The sequence below is a fragment of the Aptenodytes patagonicus genome, chromosome 1 (genome assembly GCF_965638725.1).
Source record: "Aptenodytes patagonicus chromosome 1, bAptPat1.pri.cur, whole genome shotgun sequence".
Lineage (NCBI taxonomy): Eukaryota > Metazoa > Chordata > Aves > Sphenisciformes > Spheniscidae > Aptenodytes > Aptenodytes patagonicus.
In genome coordinates this window covers 125,505,776-125,531,172 of record NC_134949.1, presented here as the reverse complement: position 1 = coordinate 125,531,172, position 25,397 = coordinate 125,505,776, and the positions used below count along the sequence as shown (strand labels likewise).

The window sequence follows — 25,397 nt, the reverse complement described above, 5'->3', positions numbered from 1 at the left end:
TGTTCCCTCTGCTGAGATTGCCAGTGAAGCTGCCAGTTGCGCAGCTGATCTGGATCCTCTCATGTTCCCTCAGGAGCTGACCGAACAGTCTGCCTACATTTCTCTTTTTATAGATAGACAGTTGAACAGACAAAATCCTGTATCAGCACCTCTTGCTACCCTTTCAATTTATTTCAAGAATAGTGAATTTTTGTGCATGCATATGTGTCTGCATGCTATGGAGAGACTATTCCATGCTCAAAAGCCTTTTTTTTTAAGTGTACATCAGTAAGACTTCTTATATTTCCCTAATAAGGGATTACAGTTAACACCACGACAAGCAATATCAAATGCTTCATATGAACAAGCAGCCAAATGACAGTTGCTGTGAGAACTATAATTGAATTTGCAAGCTACTGCAAACACCAAATCTCTGCTCTGCTATTTAGCTAATAATGAGCCAGGTGATGGCTGCTGCCATTCTGCTGAAGAGTGGAGATGGTCAAAGGAATTTTGTTGCACCTAGCATGTGTCAAAGGCAGCCATTACTTGACTGCAGGACTGAGACTACATAAAGGAGAAGAAATAAAATGGGTGAGTCAGATGTACTGGATGTGCTGGAGAAGACAAGTACCCTTTAAAAGGTATTGCTAGCCGTGCTTCTCATTGCTGATCCAAGCCAAGGAAGGCCCCCACTGACATGAGAGTATAGTCTGTATGAAGTGCACAGAAAACCATAGTGACAACAACACGAATCCCCTCTCCTTCCTGGGTCCTGTGCAACACCTGTGGGTAAGGAGGAGGCATGGCTTCTACACTGAAATCTTAGCTGATGTGCACTCAATAGAGAATTCTGATTTTACAGGACAAGTATACGCACACGTTCTTTAAATGCCAAAGCACACAAGTTACTGCTTCATCATTCCTTAATGGAAGAAATACAACCCCCCCATACATCCTTGTCATCATCTTCTTTTTTTCTTTCCCCTCCCCTACTATAGAAACTGATGCTAAGGTTAACATGACTATTGGCTCTGAGACAGAACGTGAGCATAGCTCTGCTCTTCCACAAATTTCCTCTCATGGAGTAATAGAAAAGACCTTATTGGCACATAGGACAATTTACTGTTTGGCATAAGGGAGTGAAAAATGGCAATGAATAGATTCTCTAAAAGAGTGGGGAATGAATCCAGAAGGGCAAGGTGTCCTTCTCAGCAGCTTGTTCATTACTTATAGACAGTTACTGTATTGTGAGGCTAAAGCCTGGAATTCTAACAAGTCAATACCAAAGCTCTGTTGGATTTCTCGTCCCTGACTTTAGTGTCTGTATTTATTGAGTGAGGACTGATGGTATAGGGTAATGTAATTTTCCAAGACTTTTCAAAGTACCAGAGATTAATGAGCAAGGTCAGGCACCAAAGGCACCAGACAGCACTTCAAATCCTGCTTCTACTTTTTTTTTTTTCCTTTTCCCCATCTCATAAAAAAATAAAATTCCAAACCTTCTAGGTCCCAGGCACTGACTCAGCAACATCCTCTTTTGAACCTGATGCTATTTCAGATAAAGGGTGGGGGGGTTGTTGTCGGATCAGAATGCAGTTACACGTTCTGACAAGCATCTGACTAAAGTGTAGATCATTAAGTCTGGGTTGCAGTGGACTTGTTCTCAGGTGTGGAGCTAGGAGAAGGAGCATCCACTTTTTTATAGCCTATGTATTGATTAATCACGCTTAGATATCTTTTTTTCTTTTCAACGTTGGTAAAAGCAAGCATAGTTTTCCAATAAAGTCCCATATTCCTAGCTCTTTATCTATATCAGGAGGTTATGGAGCAGGGAAGTGAAAATGGTCTCATTATCCTGACAGATGGTGCACTCAACAAACCCACACAGTACACTGAGGACACAAAGAAAGGTTGTACATGCTTGAAGCGCAGTGCATTTCTGAGCTGCCAATGAAAGTGGTGGCTATAAAGTACCACACTCGCCCACCACCCAAGCTGCCTTCCAGCCCTCAGAGCTGTAACAAATGACTTCTGTCACCTGGAGCATTCCCTGCCTCCTTCTTCAGAAGGGACCGTTGTCCCTTTTCTCCCTCCCATCCCGGTCCAGCAGCACCTCCTTTTGCTTGGCAATCCCACCTAACAGGGTTCACGCATCGACCACCCCTACTAAAGTACCCTTAGTGCAGCCCCATTCACTTTTACAGCATACATGGCCTCAAGATGGAGGAATAGGAGAGTGAGGGAGCAACAGTGATCCGTATGCAACATAGAATCATTAAGGTTGGAAAAGACCTCTAAAATCATCCAAGTCCAACCGTCGATACATGTTCCCCTGTATGTCTGTGACTGGTTTTGTGTCCCCGTAGATCTCTGCCTTGTGCTGAAAAGACTTACAGTGACAGTGAAACAGAGAGAAATGGCATTAAGCTGTGCAGGGATTTCAGCGGGTGGTCACTACACATGTTCATTCATTTGTTGGTTGTTTTTTTGTTAGTTTTGATCTTTTAATTTAAAAAATTGATCCTTTATCTCAAGCACAACTACAAAAAAAAAAAACCACACAACTTCCAGGCAATGAATTAGGAAGTGCTAGTACAGTAAACCTCAGCAAGGTTCAAAAAGAAATTCTTTGCTACAAATTTATGGTAAATGTTTTGTATCCTTGCAGATTCACAAGGTCTCCCTGAAACTCAGAAGGTGGTGGACTGGTTTGCTTTTAAATATAAAACGTTTTAAACAAAAAATGCAAACACATTTTAAAACAAAACAAAACACAAGCTTTATTGATGTGAAATTGTCTGAAAGAAAAGAAGGGTTCCTATTCATTTGATCTTTGTTTTCACCTCACTAAGTTTTCACCTGGTGCCTTTTAACAACTGCTATCTAAAAACAAATTTTATCAGGAAGGGTGGGCATTGACTTAGCTAAGTTCTGCAATTGCAATTAGAGAGTTATTAAACCCAGTGCCAGATAGTCTAATTGACATGAAAATCTAAGGCCAGGGAATAAAGGTTTCCCTCCTGCTCCAGTTTTACATTTATTGCACACATAAAGCTATCTTAAAAGAAATATTAAGGTTGCAAAGTTGAGCATGAAAAAGTTAGTAAATGACAAACTACACTAATACCATAATGCAATTAATTCAGTTAATTTTGCATAGACAACTTTACTTTCCAAAAATCCTGTTTCAAACTCTTGACACTGCAACTTTCATATTCTTAGGAGCACATTGTGTTTCCTAGATTTCCTTGCTCATGAATTGGCAGGGCTCATTGAGAGGGCTTTAAACTAGGTTCGAAGGCGGAAGGAGATAAAACCAGGCTCACTAGAGATGAGCCTAGGGGTAGCATGCCAGTGCTGGGGGCGAAACTGATAGCCCAACTCAAGTGCATCTACACCAATGCACGCAGCATGGGCGGCAAGCAGGAGGAGCTGGAAGCCATTGTGCAGCAGGATAGATATGACTTAGTCACTATCACAGAAACATAGTGGGGTGACTCTCACGATTGGAGTGCTGCAATGGATGGCTATAGACTCTTCAGAAGGGACAGGCGAGGAAGGAGAGGCGGTGGTGTGGCCATGTATGTTAGGGAGTGTTTCGATTGTCTAGAGCTCAACGATTGTGATGATGATACGGTCAAGTGTTTACGGGTAAGGATGAGGGGGAAGGCCAACGAGGCAGATATCCTGCTGGGAGTCTGTTATAGACCACCCAACCAGGATGAAGGGGCGGATGAAGCATTCTACAAGCGGCTGGCAGAAGTCTCACAATCGCTAGCCCTTGTTCTCGTGGGGGACTTCAACTTCCCGGACGTCTGCTGGAAATACAACACAGCAGAGAGGAAGCAGTCTAGGAGGTTCCTGGAGTGTGTGGAAGACAACTTCCTGACGCAGCTGGTCAGTGAGCCTACCAGGGGAGGTGCCTCTCTTGACCTGCTGTTTACAAACAGAGAAGGACTGGTGGGAGATGTGGTGGTCGGAGACCGTCTTGGGCTTAGCGACCATGAAATGGTAGAATTCTCGATTCTTGGTGAAGTAAGGAGGGGGGCCAGCAAAACCGCAACCATGGACTTGCAGAGGGCGGACTTTGGCCCGTTCAGGACGCTGGTTGAGAGAGTCCCGTGGGAGACAGTCCTGAAGGGCAAAGGGGTCCAGGAAGGCTGGACGTTTTTCAAGAAGGAAGTCTTAAAGGCGCAGGAGCAGGCTGTCCCCATACGCCATAAGAAGAACAGGTGGGGAAGACAACCGGCCTGGCTGAATGGGGAGCTTTTGCTGGGACTCAGGAAAAAAAGGAAAGTTTAGCACTTGTGGAAGAAGGGGCAGGCAACTCAAGAAGAGTACAGGGATCTCGTTAGGTCGTGCAGAGAAGAAATGAGAAAGGCAAAAGCCCAGCTAGAACGCAATCTGGCCACTGTCATTAAAGACAACAAAAAATGTTTTTACAAATATAATAATGACAAGAAGAGAGCCAAGGAGAATCTCCATCCTTTATTGGATGTGGGGGGGAACATTGTCACCGAGGATGAGGAAAAGGCTGAGGTACTTAATGCCTTCTTTGCCTCAGTCTTTAACAGGCAGACCAGTTATCCTCAGGGTACTCAGCCCCCTGAGCTGGAAGACAGGGACGGCGAGCAGGATGAACCCCCCATAATCCAAGAGGAAGCAGTTAACAACCTGCTACGCCACCTGGATGCTCACAAGTCTATGGGGCCGGATGGGATCCACCCAAGAGTGCTGAGGGAGCTGGCGGAGGTGCTTGCCAAGCCACTCTCCATCATTTATCAGCAGTCCTGGTTAGCGGGGGAGGTCCCGGACGACTGGAGGCTTGCCAATGTGACGCCCATCTACAAGAAGGGCCGGAAGGAGGATCCGGGGAACTACAGGCCTGTCAGCCTGACCTCGGTGCCGGGGAAGATTATGGAGCGGTTCATCTTGAGGGCACTCACAAGGCATGTGCGGGACAACCAGGGGATCAGGCCCAGCCAGCACAGGTTCATGAAAGGCAGGTCCTGCTTGACCAACCTGATCTCCTTCTATGACCAGCTGACCTACCTAGTGGGTGAGGGAAAGGCTGTGGATGTGGTCTACCTGGACTTCAGTAAGGCCTTTGACACCGTCTCCCACAGCATTCTCCTAGAGAAGCTGGCGGCTCACGGCTTAGACAGGTGTACTCTGCGCTGGGTAAAAAACTGGCTGGACGGCTGGGCCCACAGAGTTGTGGTGAATGGAGTAAAATCCAGTTGGCAGCCAGTCACGAGCGGTGTTCCCCAGGGCTCAGTTTTGGGGCTGGTCTTGTTCAATATCTTTATCAATGATCTGGATGAGGGGATCGAGTGCACCCTCAGTAAATTTGCAGACGACACCAAGTTGGGCGGGAGTGTTGATCTGCTTGAGGGTAGGAAGGCTCTGCAGAGGGACCTGGACAGGCTGGATCGATGGACTGAGGCCAACTGTATGAGGTTCAACAAGGCCAAGTGCCAGGTCCTGCACTTCGGCCACAACAACCCCAGGCAGCACTACAGGCTTGGGGAAGAGTGGCTGGAAAGCTGCCCAGCAGAAAAGGACCTGGGGGTGTTGGTTGACAGCCGGCTGAACATGAGCCAGCAGTGTGCCCAGGCGGCCAAGAAGGCCAATGGCATCCTGGCCTGTATCAGAAATAGTGTGGCCAGCAGGAGTAGGGAAGTGATCGTGCCCCTGTACTCGGCACTGGTGAGGCCGCACCTCGAATACTGTGTTCAGTTTTGGGCCCCTCACTACAAGAAGGACGTTGAGGTGCTGGGGCATGTCCAGAGAAGGGCAACGAGGCTGGTGAGGGGTCTGGAGAACAAGTCTTATGAGGAGCGGCTGAGGGAACTGGGGTTGTTTAGCCTGGAGAAGAGGAGGCTCAGGGGAGACCTCATCGCTCCCTCCAACTCCCTGAAAGGAGGTTGTAGCCAGGTGGGTGTTGGTCTCTTCTCCCAAGTAACTAGCGATAGGACAAGAGGAAATGGCCTCAAGTTGCACCAGGGGAGGTTTAGATTGGACGTGAGGAAAAATTTCTTCACCGAAAGGGCTGTCAAGCATTGGAACAGGCTGCCCAGGGAAGTGGTTGAGTCCCCATCCCTGGAGGTATTTAAAAGACGTGTAGATGTGGTGCTTAGGGACATGGTTTAGTGGGCATGGTGGGTTGACGGTTGGACTCGATGATCTTAGAGGTCTTTTCCAGCTGTAATGATTCTGTGATTCTATGATTTAGAGAAAAAAATTATATTCTGCTACAACATATGGACACCTACATGCTTCCTCAGCACGACTGCTTGGAAGTGTTAGATCCACCACATAGACCTCTTGTTTTAATGAAGTAACTGATAGTGGTAGTAGGCTGTTGTCCTCTACTTGAATCAGCAGGAAATGGGATGAGTTGTATATTTTGCTGGTGGGTTTCATACGGCTGACAGGAATGGAACAATGATACAATGGAAGGTATGGGCTGCAGGCTCAGGGACTTCATCGCTCATTGATGCCTTCAGATGTAGCTGCGTGTAGCAGCAATTAAGGAAAACTTATTTCCTTAAGCCTTGCAAAGACAGTGTTGGTTTAGTTGTTTTAGTGCTTATTATTTGGCTCAGTGATGTTGAGTTTTCATTAAAAAATAATTAACTGCTTCACTGAACACATGCAAACATAAGACTTACCTTTCTGAACATTTATAACTTGGCCAATTTTGAAGATAGAAAAGCCACATCCCGGATGGCAAATCTTACATTTCTGTTCAAAATGACAAAGGCTCAAGACAATAAAAAAAAAAAAGGCCACCAGAAATTGTTTTTAATTGCTAGACATGCTAGCATTTTGTTCAAGCCTCATTTTTGGAAACAACTGGAATGACTTTGCTGAACCCTTCCAAAATAATTCTGCTTGAGGCAAGCAATCAACATGAGAAATTTCAGCCTAAGCAATTGGATTTTGGCAAGGCTGTGTACAACTGAAAAGGGAGCTTTTAACCAGCAGAGTTCAGCAACTCTATTAATTGGCCTTGCCACCAGTCCAGATTGTAATAAACAAAATAAGTGTATATAATATGAGTAAAAGAATGTAAACTAAATGAAATAAAAATACAAGTTACGGATAGCTGGAAAATCTTCAAAAAGGGGTCAAATCAAAAAAGGAGTGTGAATATTCCTGTACTGGTGTTTTGAGAGTTGCCAATGATTTCTTGAAGTTTTAACCTCAGGAAAAAAAAAGAAAATAGTTGAGTCACTTAAAATGATTACATAGAAGACAAAAATTAATCAAAGCTCTGCCCTATGCATTCTGTGTTTGAGGATTTCTTTAGCACTAAGCTCTGCTACTCATTTAAAACTTCTCTAGAAAACATTTTCCCCATGTGAATTTAAGCTTTGACAGGCACTTTAAGTTCTGTTTAGATTTACAGACATGTCAGATTGTCAATAAAGCTGATCAGAAACAGCATCTTAGCTGACACACATGGTTGACCAACCTCAGATCATTACTGCAGCCCAAGTTTTCTAATCTATATAGATTCATTTTTCCTCCCCCTATTTCTGAGGATTACAAGCCCCATGAGTTTACAAGGTTAGCGTCTAGAAGAAGGACTAGAAATTACATGCATTTCCTCCGCATCAGAAAACACAAGCTGGGTTAAGTGGAATAGAAGGATTTAAGTTAGGACTTAAATCCCTGACACCACAAGTGTTGGCATATGCAGAATGCACAGTATATAGCACACCCCAGAACTAGTCCCTGTTGCACTAAAACCCACCTCATTTTCTTCACTGCTCGAATATTAGACCTGAATGTAAACAGAACCAATTAAATATTTTTTCTTCTCTTTTGCTCAGGAAACACAATATTTACTCCTTCCTTCCCAAGCTAATAAGGCAGACAGAAAGAACAATTAAAAGCCTTCTTTTTTCCAATCCCGCTATTTTAAAGACTGCTTTGTCTCCTTCTTAAGTGTGGTGCTCTTCTTGCAGATGTTGCTTTGCTACCTATTCACCTGGCCCTCACTTAGATCTAGTCTGGGAAACAGTGTTTTGTGAGACTGGAGAGAAATGTCAGACTTTGGGTGAGGGTCAACCATGACTTCAAATTAGAGCATTAGTCAGTAACCTTCTCTTGGTGAATGTATATTCTTTACTAAAGACCCAGACCGGAGCTTTGCCTGGGAAAATAAGAAGAGGGAAAATTAGGCAGTTAGAGGGGAAAAGTAGCACTTGACCTAGCTGTGCTGAAGAGACATGAAATTTTCTGGGGGAAGAGAAAGAATGAGGAGTGAGACAGAAACACAGCATGAGGGAGACAGTAAGAAAGCAAGCCAGAGAAGAAACTGCTTGTGGAAAAGATGAAAGGAAAACTTCAGTTTTTATGAAGATGGGAAGAAACTAAGGAACAACTAACTTGACCCATCGCAGCAGCCTGGCCTGCCTGGCAGAAAGGACCAGTAGCTTGGAATCACCCCAGAGCATCCCACTGCATCACATGCTTCATCCCACTCTCCTGGGCACGCTCACTTGTTGCCTGTGAGAATAAGGGATCTCACTGGCAGAAAACTATCTACTTATATGAGACAATGACCAATTAAAAGCTTCAGTATAGTGAATGTCTCCTGGGCCTTGCATAAACCAGCAGAAATCACTGCCAGAATAGCTATGGCAATTTGCACCAGCTGAGGACCTGAGTCTGTTTTCTGCTGCTTACCTCAACCTGTGCAACCTCTTCTGACTAACAATAACCAGAACAATTTTTTTTTTTTTTAACCAAATTGATCAGACTTTTTCCTGAAACAAGCCACTGGGGGTGCAGAACACCTTTTTTTGAACTGCCTGAACTGAAAGTCTACATTGCTTTTTGTTTTGTTTTCTGGCATGCTTGGTCAAGCTTATCAACTGTTTTGTCACATCCAGACAGCATCACTTACAACAAAAGGTATCCCTGACACTGGAAGAGGAGGCTGGCAGCTGTAGGCTGGATCACTCACTATCTCGGCAATTATACTGAAATGTTAAGTTGTGGTGAACAAAAGTGGAAGCTGTACTCAGCCTCTTGCTGCTAGGCCGGAAACCTCACAAACACACATCAGAATAGAAGCAGCTGCTCTCTCTCTCAGCTCAGGTTAATTAGACACTAGCTTCTATTCTGCAAGTTCAGTCAAGAGATCTGCCCCTAAATATGCTTTGTGGTACTACGTAATCCTGGAGGAAACTACTTAACAGGCACAGAAAATTACTGTGATGTCTTAAGAGTTATGTGAAGCTTGAAACTAGGGGCAGATTTATGGCAGTTATAAAACCCTTCCATGCCAAATTTCAAGTAAATTTGGATCTATTTATACTTTGGAGAGGAAAACAATAACTTCTTAATGATCTTGCCAAAAATAATGGCAGTTGTGGAAGTGCTTACGTTTAGGTTCATTAAAACCTAAAACTTAGAACCAAATGGAGTGGGAGTTACAAGCTCACACAAACAGATATACGGGGGAGAAACTACAGAGAAGCACTAGTATCCTTTGATGCAGGTTTCTTCATTTTGTGTGCAGCATCTTCTACTGCAAGAAGAAGAAGAACTAATAAAAGGAAGAAAATAAGTATTCTAATTCCAACTCAGTCTGGACCTCAGCCAGTCCACCACATAATAGAGAAAATGCTAATGTTAGCAGCAGTAATCTTAAGATGATGAATAAAGACCAAAAGTCTACACTAGTTCTGCTGCATCTGAGAACAGCCTCTAGATTGCATTGTTCACAAGGTCTGCCTGTGGCATGGGAGGAATGGAGGGAATAGCCAAAACTACAGGGTTTTTTACGTTCTTCCATAATGGAATGGTTTTTAGCTGAGAGACCTCCAGAGGACTCCATCTTATGACTCAGTCTCTTGTTTCGTATTTATATGGTCTCATTTAAAAACCATAAATACTTAAACAACAGTTGTGACACTTTTTTCCGGCATAGGGCCACAGTTTCAAAGAGGTCCAACAGTCAGTGCAGACTAGGCCCAGCAAACCTCCTGGACATGGGCAGAACAGCTCCAAGTCTTGCACCTGGTCCCACTGGGCATATAACACAGGTCTGTCTGCCGGTGTGCTAAGCATATACAGTATTGTTTATGGATCCTTAATCTCCAGATTTCTTTCCACTGGAGTCTAGCAGAACTATTTCTTTCTCTTGAATTTGACAGAGAAAGGAACTTAAGCCAAAGGCTTAAGTTTGTCTGAGATGAGACAAAGTGGTGCTGATGGATAGAATGATGACTCATGGCTGATTAGCAAAGCCTGTGTCTGTGCCCTCTGCTAACAGCATCTATCACCCATTGATAAAAAGGTCCAAAACCACACGTCTTCCATGTGTCGTCTTATCTTCTTGGCTAAAAGAAGCCCGGAATGCTTTTTTTCCAACTTCCCCTAGGCAGCACAACATGTCTTTGCCTCCCAGAGGCAGACCTCACAAGAGACACAGTTTAGTTACAAATAGATTCATTGTAAAGGTCACTAAGAAATTTTTGCTAGTGAAAATTACAGCTGTATGCTTTATGAACAAAATCATTAGATGAGATCATAATACACCTGTGCTTTGCACTGTCTGCTCGTAATTAGTCTGCTGGCTGCTAGACCAAGAGGTAGTTGCTTCAGGATGCCAAACAACCTTGAATCCAGCTGCCTCAGCTCTGTCTAGATGCCCTTCCCTACGTGGGTTCTGCCCCTGGTTATCTGAGATGAAAAGAAGGGCGGTATCTGATTCTCATCTGTGCTGTATGAACAGCCATCTGTATAAGCCAGGATGGGTGTATATGCACTCCCAGTTGTACCACATCTGCCACAAACCAGATAATCCAGCCCAGAATTTTCTCCATAGCTAATTCCTGCTTCCAGTCAGAAACTCTCTGCAGTGTCTATAGGGACCTCAGCCCCAAATTCTTAAGGTGCTACAATTTTAATGAGAATTAAATTATTTCATGAACACCGAAATAGAAAATTATTAGTAAAAATCATTTACATATAATAGTGCAGCATTGTTTAGGTAGAGAAAACAGTGCCTATATAGAGCAGGCAGAATGAACAGAACAAGCCCTTAAAAAAACCTACAAAAGTAAAGAAAAGGACTGATCAAGGCTAATCTAAGCTTCAAACTACAGAATACCAAAGTCACAATGCATTGGAAGTTAATGCACCGCCACTGTGCAATAAATCTAAAGATGTTCAGATGAGGGAGTCTGTCCTACACATTGTGTTTGAAAGAAAGAGTTGCAACACATTCTCAGAAAGGAGCGCTTCTGGAGAACCTACGAAAGTAGAAGTGACTTAGAGTAAAAAGGCCATTAACGATCGAAAAGGCTAACTCTTAGCTGTCTGGCTACCAGTATAAGATCTGTAACTTAGATTAGAAACTGCGGAGCCAGCATAGTTAGTGTTGGATTAGTACAGACACATAATGAATTCCAAACTCCTACAATAATGTATTGTTCTTCTGGCTATTAGCCTGGATTTTAATTAGTTTGTGCTAATGAATACATTTGTACATACCCATTTTTTACTGGTAGCTTTTAGAGTAGCTAGTAAATTGGTCACTGTGGAGGGCCAGTGTTTCACTAAAACCTAACAAACAATTAATGCTTTCCCCACCTAGAGTCAACCAGCAGTCTCAGGGGTTTTTAGGTATAAATTAGAATGAAAGATGAGATACTCAAAATACAGTTAGAGTATTCATTCATCAACTGCGATTAGATAATATTAATGTGAGACCCTAGAGAAGTGCTGAGAGGTGAGTTCCAGTCTCTGGACTACCCACAATATCTCCCAGGAGCTGCCAGAGCTCCCTGCCCTGTTTTCCACTGTGGCTCTTGAAATGCCTTTTCCATATCCGGTGCTATCCAAGCTTCTTTTCTTGAGAATTCCTCCTTGGAAAATAGTATTTTTCCTCAGTCCTTCCTATTTGTAACCACTGAGGTCTGGGGAAAAAGTGAACCAATGCCAACTGTGCTTGACCAAAGCAAATGCTTTCATCAGATCCAGTATCCTAGCTAACAAAGACCTCAAGCCGGGAAATATTTGGATTTTTCACATCCAGATTTCCACAGAGAAAATGGCTGGAAGAGCTGACATGAGGTGGCCAGGATCAGCCAAATCTAAATAAGGATAGAGTTGCTTGAGATGGGATTAAGGAGAAATTAAATGCCAAGGTCCAAAACTGACATTCTGAAAAACCCTGTTGAGCAGCCACTTAACTCCACAGATATACAGGCTCTATAGGGCTTTTATTTTAGTATTGCCCACAAATTCCTCAGCCTTGATAAAGCTGAGCAAAATCAGAAGCCGTTTTATACCTAAATGAGAATAGGATCTATAAACACCAGGCTCTCCAGAGAAGATCGTTCTGATAAATATCAGATCACAAAAGAATACGTTTCTCTGTTGACAATAAACGGAGCTTTAGGTCTCTCACAGACATGTACACCGATACAGCCAGGCAAGAGGAATTTCACCCCTAACCTATGTAGAGGGACAGAGTTTACTAATAGTAATCCTAACAGCTCCTGTTCAGCATAGGAACCCAAGATACACATGGGCTGAAGTCCCACTTTGAGACACCCTTCTCCTCCATTGTACAGGCAACCTAGGCACTTTACGTAAAGTCCTGAAATCCACTCTGAGCACCAAGACTGAAGGTGCAGTGTTGTGCTGGTTCCTGTAACATCTAATTCCTTTTTGCAGTCTTAACTGCTCTTTGTTCTGGTCACTAGTTCAGCTAAGGACCAAGTTCTAATCATGTCTGTAACACTCCTGCTGTTCTAAATTCTGGTGCCTGCTTACACAAGGGAGCCTGATAACACCAAATTACAAGCTAATTTTGGAGCATCGAGCTAAGTGCATTAAGACAGCTGTGTGCTATAAATTAAAATCTCAAAAACCTTCAGAAAAAATGATTAATCATTTACCAAATTACTAACAGACAAGGAACTCTTAAGTGGAAAAGCATTTTCATTTACAAAACCAAGTCTTCTGGAAAAGAAAAATAACAGAACAAAAAGTCTATTGTATGAAGTAAGGCAGATAGTGTATACAGTCAAAAAGAAAAGTGATGTTTCTGCAACAGCAAATCCTGGCAACCACTGTTGTGCATTGATTGTGTTCCTCTCGTTTTTCACTTCCACTAAATAAAAAAAAACATGCTGCTGAGCTACATCCACCTCTTGTGGCCTTTTAATCATCTGTTGTTAGAGTCTGGGAACATGTAGAGACAGATCTGCAACTTGGGCAAGTCAGTCCAGCTCCATGGACTTCCAGTGTAAATATGCTAGCTGACATACGCCACTGACTATCTAGTCCTGATACAACCCCAAACCATCCTTGACAATGTAGGGACAGATTCATTTCAGAGATAACATTAGTGGTTTTACTAGGGTTATCTAGGGACTGGCTTGACCCGGGACCTTCATTTGGGTTCCTACCAGCACCAAAGCAGAACTAAATGTTCCTCTTCTCAGAGTATTGATGACAGCGTGGTTTCAAATGAGTGCACATTTGTGGAAGCAAGCCAGTGCATGTCAGCTACATGCCAGTCATGGAAAGAAGTCTTGTTCTCCCTGGTGCGTAGTTAGGCAGCACACTGATAATTACACACTGATTTCCAGAAGAAATATGGCACTTGTCAAAGGCATAATTTCAGTTCTGCCTTTCGTCATTAACACCTGATGGGAACTCCAGCATATGAGTTATCTAACTAAAAGGCAAAACCCACCAGTATCACCAAAGCTTTTTTTTTCCCCTCCTTAATTTACAACTGACATTTTTTTTTCCTAATGACCTAGCCTGATCTTTACAGACCAGCTTCTCAGAAAGGATTAGGGCTCCTACCACCTTTCAGGTGCTCAAACACCTACTGAATTAGGCACCTCCTAAGTGCCAGGATCCCAATGCTGCAAGAAGCTGGATCCAAGTCACATTGTCATCGTTGAGAGGACAGAGAAACTGAGACAAAAATCTTACTGAACAGGGAAGTAGCGGCTGTCAGCTAAGGGTGGAAACTAGGAATCAAAAGGCCAAATCCAGAGTGTAACAGGCCACAGCCAATGCAAATTGCAAAAAAACCCAAGGACAAAGGAGCACGTCAAGATCCTTGCGGGTATCCTGAAGAGGCTTGGGTCTCAGACTTAAATGGTGCTTTCTACCTTTAGTTTTACAGACTCCATTCTTTCAGGCAATTTCACTGCTCCTCCATGTTCTCACTGAACCTGGTTTGCCTGACAACACAGTAAGCTTTCGGGGGGGGGGGGGGGGGTCACACCATCTAACAAACAGTTTCAGTAGTTAATAGAGGACCACAACCCTAAGTTACAACTGAGCATAATTCACTATTATTTTCTTGGCCTGTTTCTAATCTCAATACCACATGAATGCTGCAGCTCTACTAATTTCTACCTCCTGCAAAGGTGTAAAGGAACAGACAGTACAAGTGACTGATTGTAAGTATATATACTTATATACATGTGTTCGTTTCTCACATTTTCAGAAATGCAGCTGAACTTTTGGGTGCACTCAGTTTGAGCGCATCACATGTAAGCAGGCACACAAGTTTCCCAAGTTGTATGCAGGCACTGTGTGCAAAACAAAGATCCCATAAATTAATCAAGTTATTCTCATAGCAAGCTGGAAAGAGAGATGGACTGGGGCAAAAATTGTTATTGTTATCTCTATTTTTAAATACTTGGAAGACACTCAGTCACTACGGTGGTGAGGACCATATAAGTACCGAGACAGATTCATTTGTAGCAGGAGTGTTAAGTGTGAGGGTTTTTCCATCTCAAAGGTGCCAGCTAGCTAGAACCTTTTCCTCTAAGGGAAAAGGGAGAAATATTTTGAAATAATTTCATATTTAAGGACTTAAAAAGTGAGTTTAAAAAGCTGAAATCATTCTTCTATGGTTATGCTGTTCTGCTTTGTTTTTTCCTTATGGGACTTCTGCATTTAGTTTGCTCTCCTGGTACTCTTTCATCAGATAGGAAACCATTCTTTTCTTCTCCAGTGCAGTCCCAGGGAAGAAAAAACCCCAAAACAACATGCAAGAAAAAGCTGCATAATTAGCATTATATATCAACATACACAAAGACACCCTTCATGTGCATATGTCATATTCTTTGTGTCAGTAGATGGACTTATTTGGTAGTCATGAGAGTAGTTATAAATGATACAGAAAATGAAAACTTGCAGGGAATTCCAGAGACAGGACATTGGCCAGACTATATGAGCACTGCTGGCTCTGCTAATTGATGAGACTTTTAATACAATGTTTTTTTTTTTTTTAAAGTTGCTTCTGCCTAAACAGTTAAAAGTGACAGCTTCTCATTACCAGATGAAGTGCAGCAGCAATGTACAGTATCAAACCCAACTTGTCAGGTAACAAAAGAATAAGAACAGTATCTGCTCTCTTACAAGTATTATTTAAGTTTGTTAGGTATATTCATTACTTTAAACTCCACCAGATGATCCTCTCCATGAAACCAGATGGCCACTGCATGTGTACAGACACGTGTGGGGGTAGGTGAAGTTTCAGTACAGGTGTCTATCTCAAACACACAAAAATTGTTGCTTTAGAGTTTTTGTTGCTAGATAAACATCAAAAGTTGTTGATATGAAAATTTGTGAACAATCCTTCATTGTCATCATTGCCCCAAATAAATAAGCACACAGTATTCCTCTGGAGAGGACTTACACTCATCCCTGGCCTCAAGAAATGGAAATTCACCTAGGAGAGGAAATGAAGTTCATGTGTAATTCCCCTCTCTTCCTTTCAGCATCCTCTCTAGGGAAGATCTGTGAACAATCTGAGAGCCTTGTTATTAAAGGCTCGATCTGTCTTTAGCTGAGACATGTTGGCTGCCTGAAGAGATGAACGAACTCCTTGATAAACAGACCAGTCTGGGCAAAGGAAGAGCTAGAGGCCAGGAGAGGACCTGAGACATACTTGGTTTGGTTCTGGGTAAACTTTATGTGTAGCTGTCCCCAAGAAAGTGCCTGAAATGAAACTCAGCAGATAAGGTTGCCTGCAGTGTTTTTGCCATGCATAGCTATGCCTTGAGATGGGATTCATCTAGAACTGTTTACTTTGAATTTTCTCCTCTCATCTGAAACACTCAGCTACAGATCATGTTGTTGAGTTCACACAGGATTTTTACCCCTTCCTCAGAGCCTGAGTGATTGTACATGACTAAATACAACTTATGTAACTATACCGAGAGTTCAAACGCTTTTGTATTTAGGCTTTATGAAGGTGTTACATTATTTGATGGTTGCATATATGTCTAGGAATGTTGCTGAGACACAGACTTCCTATTTTAAGGGATGGGGATGAGGTACAGCAAATAATTCTCATCACACTTCCCAAATCCCCACTGGTACCAGCTAGGTTGCATGACATAGGACAGAACTTGGCTCTGGGCATAGACTGAAAGAAGTGGAAGAGAGAGACTGCATTACTGTCTGGGAGATCGTATTCCATGAAGCACACTTTCAAGGGACAAGAGAATTTTAGAACAACACCATAGTGAAAAGAGACAAGAGGGTAAGGTCATTTTCCTCCCAACACTCAACCTAATACCCAGGAAAACTCAGTATTAGTTTCATACAATACTCCCCATTCTAACTTCTGATTAGTGCCGTAGGGGTGAAATAGCAGAGAAGCAGCCTGAAAGGGTAGGGTTTTTTTCACATTGATTCAGCAGTTGCTTGCAAGACCTCTTTCATCTTTTGCCATTGTCATGGTTTAACCTCAGCAAGCAAGCAATGTTTTGTAGGAAAGACAAAATGCACAAGGCATTGCAATGCTACAGGTCAGTCACTGTCCTTCCCTGTGACTAAAGAACATGACCTCTAGACCTGGGCAGATACAGCAAACCATGTTCTGTGACATCCTTTGAATATTTATACAAATTAGCCTCATGTGTTCCCTCCCTTTTCAAAATCTTTTTTCCACAAGTAAGTTTATTTGTAGGGCTGTTCCCAAAACCAGTACATTTTTACATACTTATTGGAGAATATTAGTGGAAAATTCATTTCAAGTCCTTAAACAGATATTTATATTAGACCATACTACAATAATGACCCTGGCCTCTAGCCAGGAATTAAAGCTCTGTTAAACTAAGCACTCTACATAAGTAACTATGAAGATGATTATTCACTCTGTCAGACCTAGCAAGGTTCTTTATTCCTGAGTGCAGTGTACACAGAGTGCAGAATTTCCCAAATTCCTTGAGTAGATGAAGTGGGTGAATGGACTGTTGATTACACTGCAAGATGCGCATCCCTCTACCAAGAAAGCTTACTAGACAGATATCTCTATTCTACCATGCATGATTGTTTTACAATTCTTTACCATTACTGTTAATGTTTTCTAGAAGCATCCAGATTTAAGTGAGTTTAGATGACTCCATTTTAGATGTAAGAGGTAAGAATTTACTTTAACTCTTCTGTTTCTTTATCCTTATGTAGAGGCATCCCATGGTGTACTGTACAGAGAGGAGGAAATGCAGAGCATTTATTCATTTATAGTTTTCTGACCACCTCAAAGCAGAAATCATACACTGACAAGACAAATGCCTGAGAATGAGCAGCAACTGAGAAGGGCTTCACTTTTTCAGTACAACCGCCCATCTTGCCATGATTGTGTAGGCCTAACCTACCATGACATGTAAGTTCATACAAAACCTATTCATTTTCATTTTACTCAGACCCAGGAAGTTATAGAATTCATCACATGAAAACATGTATTTTGTTATTATAAATATTCACATCACTGAATGATAAATCTGATATTCTGAGAAAATGATTAACAAATATTAATTAATAATCACGTCTTATGTACTTTCAGAAGAAAGGGTGAGATCTATTAATAGGAAAGTGATTCTAAATTTGAAGATAGAAATAATTGGTTCTGATGCAATTATTTCCCTGCCAGTTGTGCTAGGCTGTAAAGAGTAGATTGTATGATACCAGCTTGCAAATTACCCTGCATTTTTTTTTTGCTATGTAATGTGAAGCAGAATGAGAAGTGACAAGTGTTAACCTACAAAGGAACTTTGTGATATTGCCAAGGTAGTAAGAATACTACTTTGGACATGAGGAAAAATTTCTTTACTGAAAGAGTGGTTAAACATTGGAACAGGCTGCCCAGGGAAGTGGTTGAGTCCCCATCCCTGGAGGTATTTAAAAGACGTGTAGATGAGGTGCTTAGGGACATGGTTTAGTGGGCATGGTGGTGTTGGGTTGATGGTTGGACTCGATGATCTTAGAGGTCTTTTCCAACCTCAATGATTCTATGAAAAGTAAGGTAGGAACATCCCATTTTCATTTAAGATGCATTTGCAAACATGATAGGCCAGATTAATGAAACCAGGTGAGCAAAAAGGGAACAATAGAGCCAGTGTGAGATAAGAAATTGTTAGACCAAGTCAGATTCATATAGGAGGGAGTGCACTGGGATAGTACTGCTGTCTTCCCTTTAGATTTTCTACCAGAGAACAGCATTATATAATAGAGTTTACAAGTTAAGTTTGTAATGGCATACACAAATACATATGTCTTGGCTTTCAGGTAAACTGAGGTCCTTCAAGATCCAATGAGGTTATGGCAGCTACAGTTACATGGCTCCTATGTACAAGATGTTTTCATACAGGTACTTTGTATGCATAGTATTACTGCTAATTATTAGGGTGGTGTTTCTTAAAAATAGTCCTTTGACCAGTTTTCACCCAGGAAAACTAGTTTATGTAATTTACTCCCAATAATATTTTTGTTCTTCCCACTCTGACAACAGAATGAAATTACATAGACTTCCCTGACAGCAATATAGTATGTTTTGGATGGAAAAGCTACTCAGCATTATATAGTGCCCACTGAAGCTATCAGGAGCTCTTCCATCGACTTCACTAGCCACTAATGTACCATGAGAGCACATTGTAATGCAATAGTCACTCTTCCCTAGGAAGACATGAATCACCATTGATTTTGATCGTAACCTGCAAAAGGACAAACTACAACTTGTTTAAAAGGTCAAGATAGACAAATGTCATCTAGGGCTTGACCAGCATCCAGTGAGGTCACTGAAGGTTAACAGCAAAACTCTTAGTGTGAGTAAGTTACTCCAACATAAGTGATTCAGTATTTATAATACCAAATAAAATTCTGCTTTATTTTCATCCAAGCATGTGGATTAGGGAAGATCAGAGGACTCCATTCCATCTCCCCTGCTGCTCCTTTATTTTACATAGGTGACAGGTTTTTTGTTATAAATTCATTACAAAAAAATAATTGGTATCTATTTGTCTAAGATTAACTGCACATCCACCTGTTTATATTATACCTAAAACTACGCTACAACTAGAATCATGTATTTGTAAATCAGTGATGCAGCCCTTTCTCATTCAAAATTCCCTTTGAGAAAAAAAGAATCTGCTTTTAAAAAGGCTGCAGGATCAGTAAGTCTAAGCTAAACTTGACAACAGGACAATTGTATTTGGGAAGAAATTCAAGGCAAATGAGCTCAGTTCATAATGTGCTCAAACAGTAAAGAGAAACATACTTCCCATGCTGCCCAAATGGCTGACATAATTTTTGCTTGCTTTCCTTTCCTGTTAACTTGAGAATGCAAATGGCTTTGCTGTCAGGGTACATTTGTTCCCACTAATTCAAGACACTAACAAGCCAAAATATTTCTTTTTTCCTTCTTTATCATATTGGGAACATCATCTACAGATTTCATTAACTGTAACATTATGCAAACAGCCCTTATGGGAAAGTCACCTCTCTGTAACAGGAAAACTAAGCATAAAGAAGTCTCAATGTTTTAGGATGTGTTGCCTCAAAGGGCCCAAAAATTCTGTTCAGACCAACACATAAAGGCCAAAATACATATCCAAAATAGCTGCTCAAGTATCCCATCTCGGAAAACCCTTGGCTTTTCGGAGAAGAGTCTTACATTCTTCCTGCTTTTCAGTAGATGGGATGGACTACCAGAACATGTTCTTTTAATTAGAACTGGATGATCAAACAGAAGCAGACAGCGTATTTATACAGTTCAATCCTCATCCTGTTCATGAATGTCTACAGACTGATGCTGCCTCATATTCAGCGGGGTATATAAGAAAGCTGATCAAAATGTTTTCCTTTGAAAAATGTTTCTGATGGTAACTGGATTTTAATCAAGTGATCATTTGTGTGTAAAGCATTTTATGTCCTATAAGACAGAAATGAGATTTCAGCTAAAAAAAATTTGCTGTTTTCACTGAAAATTCAGTTTGACTTTTTTCAAAAAAAAAAACAAACAAAACCAACATTTTCCAATTAGAATTGTTTGTGCCACTTAAGGGGCAAATTGGTTCCTGCCAGCCCCTTGTTACAGTCCAAAAAAAACAATGACTCGCCCCTTAGAGCACTGGAGCATGAGTCCAGATCCACTCAGGTAGAGTCCTGAAGTTAGGAGCCTGTTTGCCATATGGTCCTTCCATGTGAGCTGCTCCATCCATAGCCTATCTCTAGCAACACTCCAATGAGCTCTATGCAATTGGCTTTTAACTTTGGTATCTTAGTTATGGGCCTAAAATTAGGTGAGATGAATCAGATCACAGAAATCATGTTTATGAGCAAGTCCTTTGTAAGTAGTTTACTCTTGTACACCTTCCCCATTCACATAGCAGCTGCTCATAATACTTATAGTCTCTTGGTGTCCTTTTCACACATACCCAATACTATCTTGTTCTAGTCTTATTTGTATCTGCACTGCCTTTTACAGAGTCCTTTGGTTTACCATAGTATGAGCTCAGAATCAGTCTCTACTTTAGTAGATGATTTGAACACAAATATAAAGAAAACAATCCCACTAAAGCCCTTCCAGTTTTTAAAATACGTTCAAAAGATAAGATATGAAACCAAGGCCGTTGCTACCTGACATCTATCATTACAGTAAAAATATTTTGGTTCAATTTGACTCAATATTCTCCATCAAGAAATACAATCTACCCTTACCATTCTCACCAGACGTCTTGTCTTTTCCATTTGTAGCTCCAGTTCCTTGTCTCTGTTAGGGGGGAAAAAAAACAAAACAAGTGGTTAGAACAAACTTGAATGTGCATTTTCTCCTTGGAATTACTAGCAGTTACAGCCTGATTTCTCCTTGATACCTTGGATAGTCATTCACCTTCAAGCAACGTTGCTTTGAAACACTACCAGTCAGAACAGGAGTGCTTAGTACCATTTAGGTACAGTTGTATAACTATGTGTGCAACTGAACATAATTATCACATTAGTGATGGGATATATGTGATCAAGTTTCCAGCAGTGCAAGGGTATTAGCTACAGTAGGACATCTCTTCAGGTCCCTGCTGTGCCTCCATTTCCATGATTCTTCTGACCTGACTTTGGCCAGAAGACTCATCTTTCCGCTTTGGCCACAAGTGGAGATGGTAATTCCCACTTCAACTCACTCCATCCAAGGAATAGCCTCATGACTTTCCATGAAACAAACGGATTTAAGTCACTCTAAGTAACATGTGGCAAACACCAGTGCAGTCCAAATAATCACAGTGGCAGAGCTGTATTAGTGTGGTTACACTACTAGGTAACTTTCTAGCTTAGGAATGGTCACTCTATGAAAATTATGCTGCATCCCCCAGAGAAAGCATCTCACAGGTGGAATTAAGGTACTTTAGCAAGTATGGCAAAACTTGCATTTCTTATGCAAAATTATCCATACTTGTGTGTATTACTGAAACAGACTAAAAAATTCGTCCTTTAGGGTTGTACATGTAAAAAAACTAGGAGTATTAAATTCATTAATAAATCCAGCTGCATTCAGCCAGAGGTAGCACATCCTCATGCATCAGGAAAGTTAACAGCTGCAGTAGCACTGCAAACCAAATGGTTTGCACCAAAATATGGACAGTCATACCGATTCTCTTATGAAAATTCATACAGGTATACTTATCTGAAGGTGTTTACTCTAGAATATCTGGTTAAAACCTTCTCTACTGCTCTGGTTTCTGTCCTTCATCTCCCACAGCAGTGGTATTTTGAGGGTATTCTGTGTATATGGAGCTAATCACCGCATAAGTACAAAACCTTCATGTGTACTCTTAGCTCTTATTATAGAAGCCAAAGGGGGAAAGAAAGCTCTTCAAGCCCCTCAGGAGAATACAAAAGCTACATATGGTCTATCATGCATCCACATGCCAGTGGTGGGGTTTATCTTCTCTGTGGCAGGCTTCAGTGCATCTCTCTGCTCTACTGGCTCTTCCTCATCTCACTCTATGCAATGAGACAGAGCATCCCGAGAGAAAACAACTCTGAGTCTATAACCACAGCTACAGTCTCCCCATACAATGGAAATATACTTGTTTCTCCCTGGAGCCTCAGAGCTAAGACAGGAGAGAAAACTTGGCCAATAACATCAAAAAACAGGATTCTAAAGGGATAAACATCTTTTACAAGAGCATAAGTTACCAACAGCCAGAAATCAATAAATCCACCCAACAATCAGTTTTGCTAAAGATATTAACCTTTATGCCTTTATTTAAAGTTTGGTTAATATTTCCATATTTCAATTTCAATCCCCATTTGAAACTAGGTTTTAGTGTTAATTTACTGGGACCTCCCAAAAAACCAAAATACTGGATTTTTCCTATCTATAAAATGGTAGCTATATTGCTTTTCCTCCCCTGTTTATTTTTAAATCCTTTTTCAAGTTGTCTTATTTCCTGAGTGTTCAGGCTGTGCTACTTAGCCTTTATGAAAGCTTCTCTTTCCTCCCTGAGGAATACCCATCAGGTTCACTCTGCTATTGGAGTGCTGGAATATGGATCCACACATTTATTTCATGTCTCAGGATTCCCCCTCAGGGAGAGGGGAAGTTGTCAAAGAATGAATAAAAACTTGGCTTTGGCCAATGAAGGTTTTTCTATTCATTAGGTCAAGATTTTTCTTCAATTCTGAAATCAGCCTAAGTATTCTACAGCCATTCATTTGATTGATGACCACTGGACATACACAAAATGAAGCCTGAAAGTCTGCCAAATAAGCTTCTGATAGCCTTTCCTTCAGCTATATACATATTTTGATCTATAAGCACTGTGCTGTCTTCCAAGTGAGTACAATGGATTTGAAAGTGAAAATCAGTTTCTCATTAACAAGGCACTGAAACTTATGAAAGAGCCATATACAATGTGATCATTGCAAAGCCTTTAGCCTTTTATTTCAACACATTCAGTGGACCTATTCTTTAAAATATTTTCAAGATGCTGGTATTATTAGCAGCTGGAGCTATTTGCTTCTTCCATCACCTTTCATGATGAAAGCATGCACAGGCTGCAGAACAAAGCTTAGCATTTTAATGTCCTTCAGAGCACAAGAGGACTAAACATGAGGAGTTACTAGGGGTATTTTCAAGAAGCAGTGGATGAAAGCCCTCCAAAAGCTGGTATAACAGATACTGTCCTCAAATGCAATAGATCAAATTAAAATCTATGAAATACAAGAAAAACAATATTAATTTCTGGGGTTTGTTTTTAAACAAAAAATCCCCAAGTTGTTGACCATATTTTAAAAGATAAAATCAGTCTAACACTTTGTTTCCTATAACTTGTAGCCAGCTTCCTTCATTCAAAGATTGCTTCTAAAATTCCCCAGCATTTTCTAAGGCAAGCACTAGGACAGAAACATTGAATAAACTTTCCACTAGGCATCAAAGAAGAAGCATCAGAGCCAAAAATGAACAAGTGCAAAACCATAATGAGTATACAGTAAAACAGGATAAACAGTTTTGTTGCTATGTTGCGTAGGAGGAAACATAGTTATGACTGCTTGGGGCTATACTAATTTTCAACTCAGTGGTTTTACAGAACAAAGGCACATCATTAAAAAAGGCTCCAAAATGAAAGTCATTCCCAATTTGTCAGAAGAGGAGGGAAAAAGGACTACTGCCATATGCCCAAAATCCCAGTAAGAAAAGAACAGGTTTACTTTCCTGTTAAATTCTCAGTGCTATACACAGCAGCTAGTTAATGTGGTATGAAAAAACTGTACTAAATTAGTCCCCTAGGTGTACAACCTAAGGTCAAAAGTGAATTTGCAGCCCAGAGGACTTTTCAAGAAGTATGTTAAATTACTGCAGCAGCTTTTCTACTCATTCTTCTAGTCCCTCCTGCACCCCCAAGCCTAATTTTTGCCTTTAATCTTACATTCTGTTCTTGTCTTGAAATAGCCTGACCTTTTCAGTTATGCTTCCAATTAGCACCTCACTGTTAGGGATTGTAGCCAGGTGTTGATTACAGAATTTTTGGGGGCAGAGGGGTTGTTTTTCAATGATCCACATAAAGCCTAAGATCAAGGACATGAAACTGCCATAAAGTTCTCTGACAAATGGGCCCCTACAGTAATAACATTCTGCTTCTTCGTCTCAGTGCAAGGCCAAAAAGGTACAGCAGGCTGTATACCAGTAAAGGAGTGGCTCCAGATTTTCAAAAGTATATCATTTCTACAAAGAATGAAAGAGCATCCAAGGGTAGAATTAAGAGAATAGAAACAGTGGAAAGTTTTTGTAAAGTGAATAGCAGAAAGAGTCAGTGTAGACTTGACTCGGGACAAAAAACATTTCATTGACACATATGAAATGTTATTAGGGTGTTCTGTACTCATTGACAAGAGGAACAGCAGTGAAGTCTGTGCATATCCTAGGCTTTTCTTAAGCCTTTGTTTGCCACCAGGTCCATCCCTAACAAAATGCATCATGTGTGTGACAGGAGGAAATACATGTTGGTACAATGCAGCACAAAAATGCTGTGGGTCAGCCAGCTGTGTGCCAAACAAGCCTTTATTCTGCACTACCATCTGTTCTTCACACAAGTTTTTCTCTGTAAGACATAAATTGAATCAAACTATTTCATAAGCACCTTATTTTTTTCATAGCCTTCTGCTTTAAAGAGTTCAGCTGCTTTAGCCTTCGAATGAAAAAAGTACTGCAAAATACATTTTACAGATTTATAAGGTTTATAACCTTTCTGCAAATAAAAATGTCACTGTAAGTATCTGCTTAGGGACTTTCCATGTTTTCCAAGCAAGGAAAGCTTACTAGTCAACAGCAGAATGATCAGGAGATACAGCAATTTCTACCTTCTATTTTTCAGGACTAAATACTTCCTGTACAGTTCCTCAAATTAGGACAGTTAGGGCTGACTTCATCCAGGAACAATGTAAGAAACTAAGTTCTTAGAGGATGATCTCTACTTAGTGTTGGTTGACCTCTGAAGATACTGAGAGTTTTAGAGTACTGAAGTAAGCCCCAGTTGAGGTTCATTAGACTACAAGCACAGGTAGATCCCAAAGAATACTTAGTATATAACCATTACTGCCTGAAGGTTCATAGTATATTTTTTTAGTTT

The 25,397-nt window shown here is 41.1% G+C and overlaps 1 protein-coding gene across 1 annotated transcript in view; it reads right to left on the bottom strand.

Moving 5' to 3' along the window:
- PCP4 (Purkinje cell protein 4) overlaps positions 1–25,397 on the bottom strand; it is a 54,396-nt gene that overhangs the window by 13,286 nt on the left and 15,713 nt on the right. Inside the window, exon 2 of the mRNA XM_076354227.1 lies at positions 20,992–21,043. Within this exon, the coding sequence (XP_076210342.1) occupies positions 20,992–21,043 (52 nt within the window). The remainder of the gene's footprint in view (positions 1–20,991; positions 21,044–25,397) is intronic.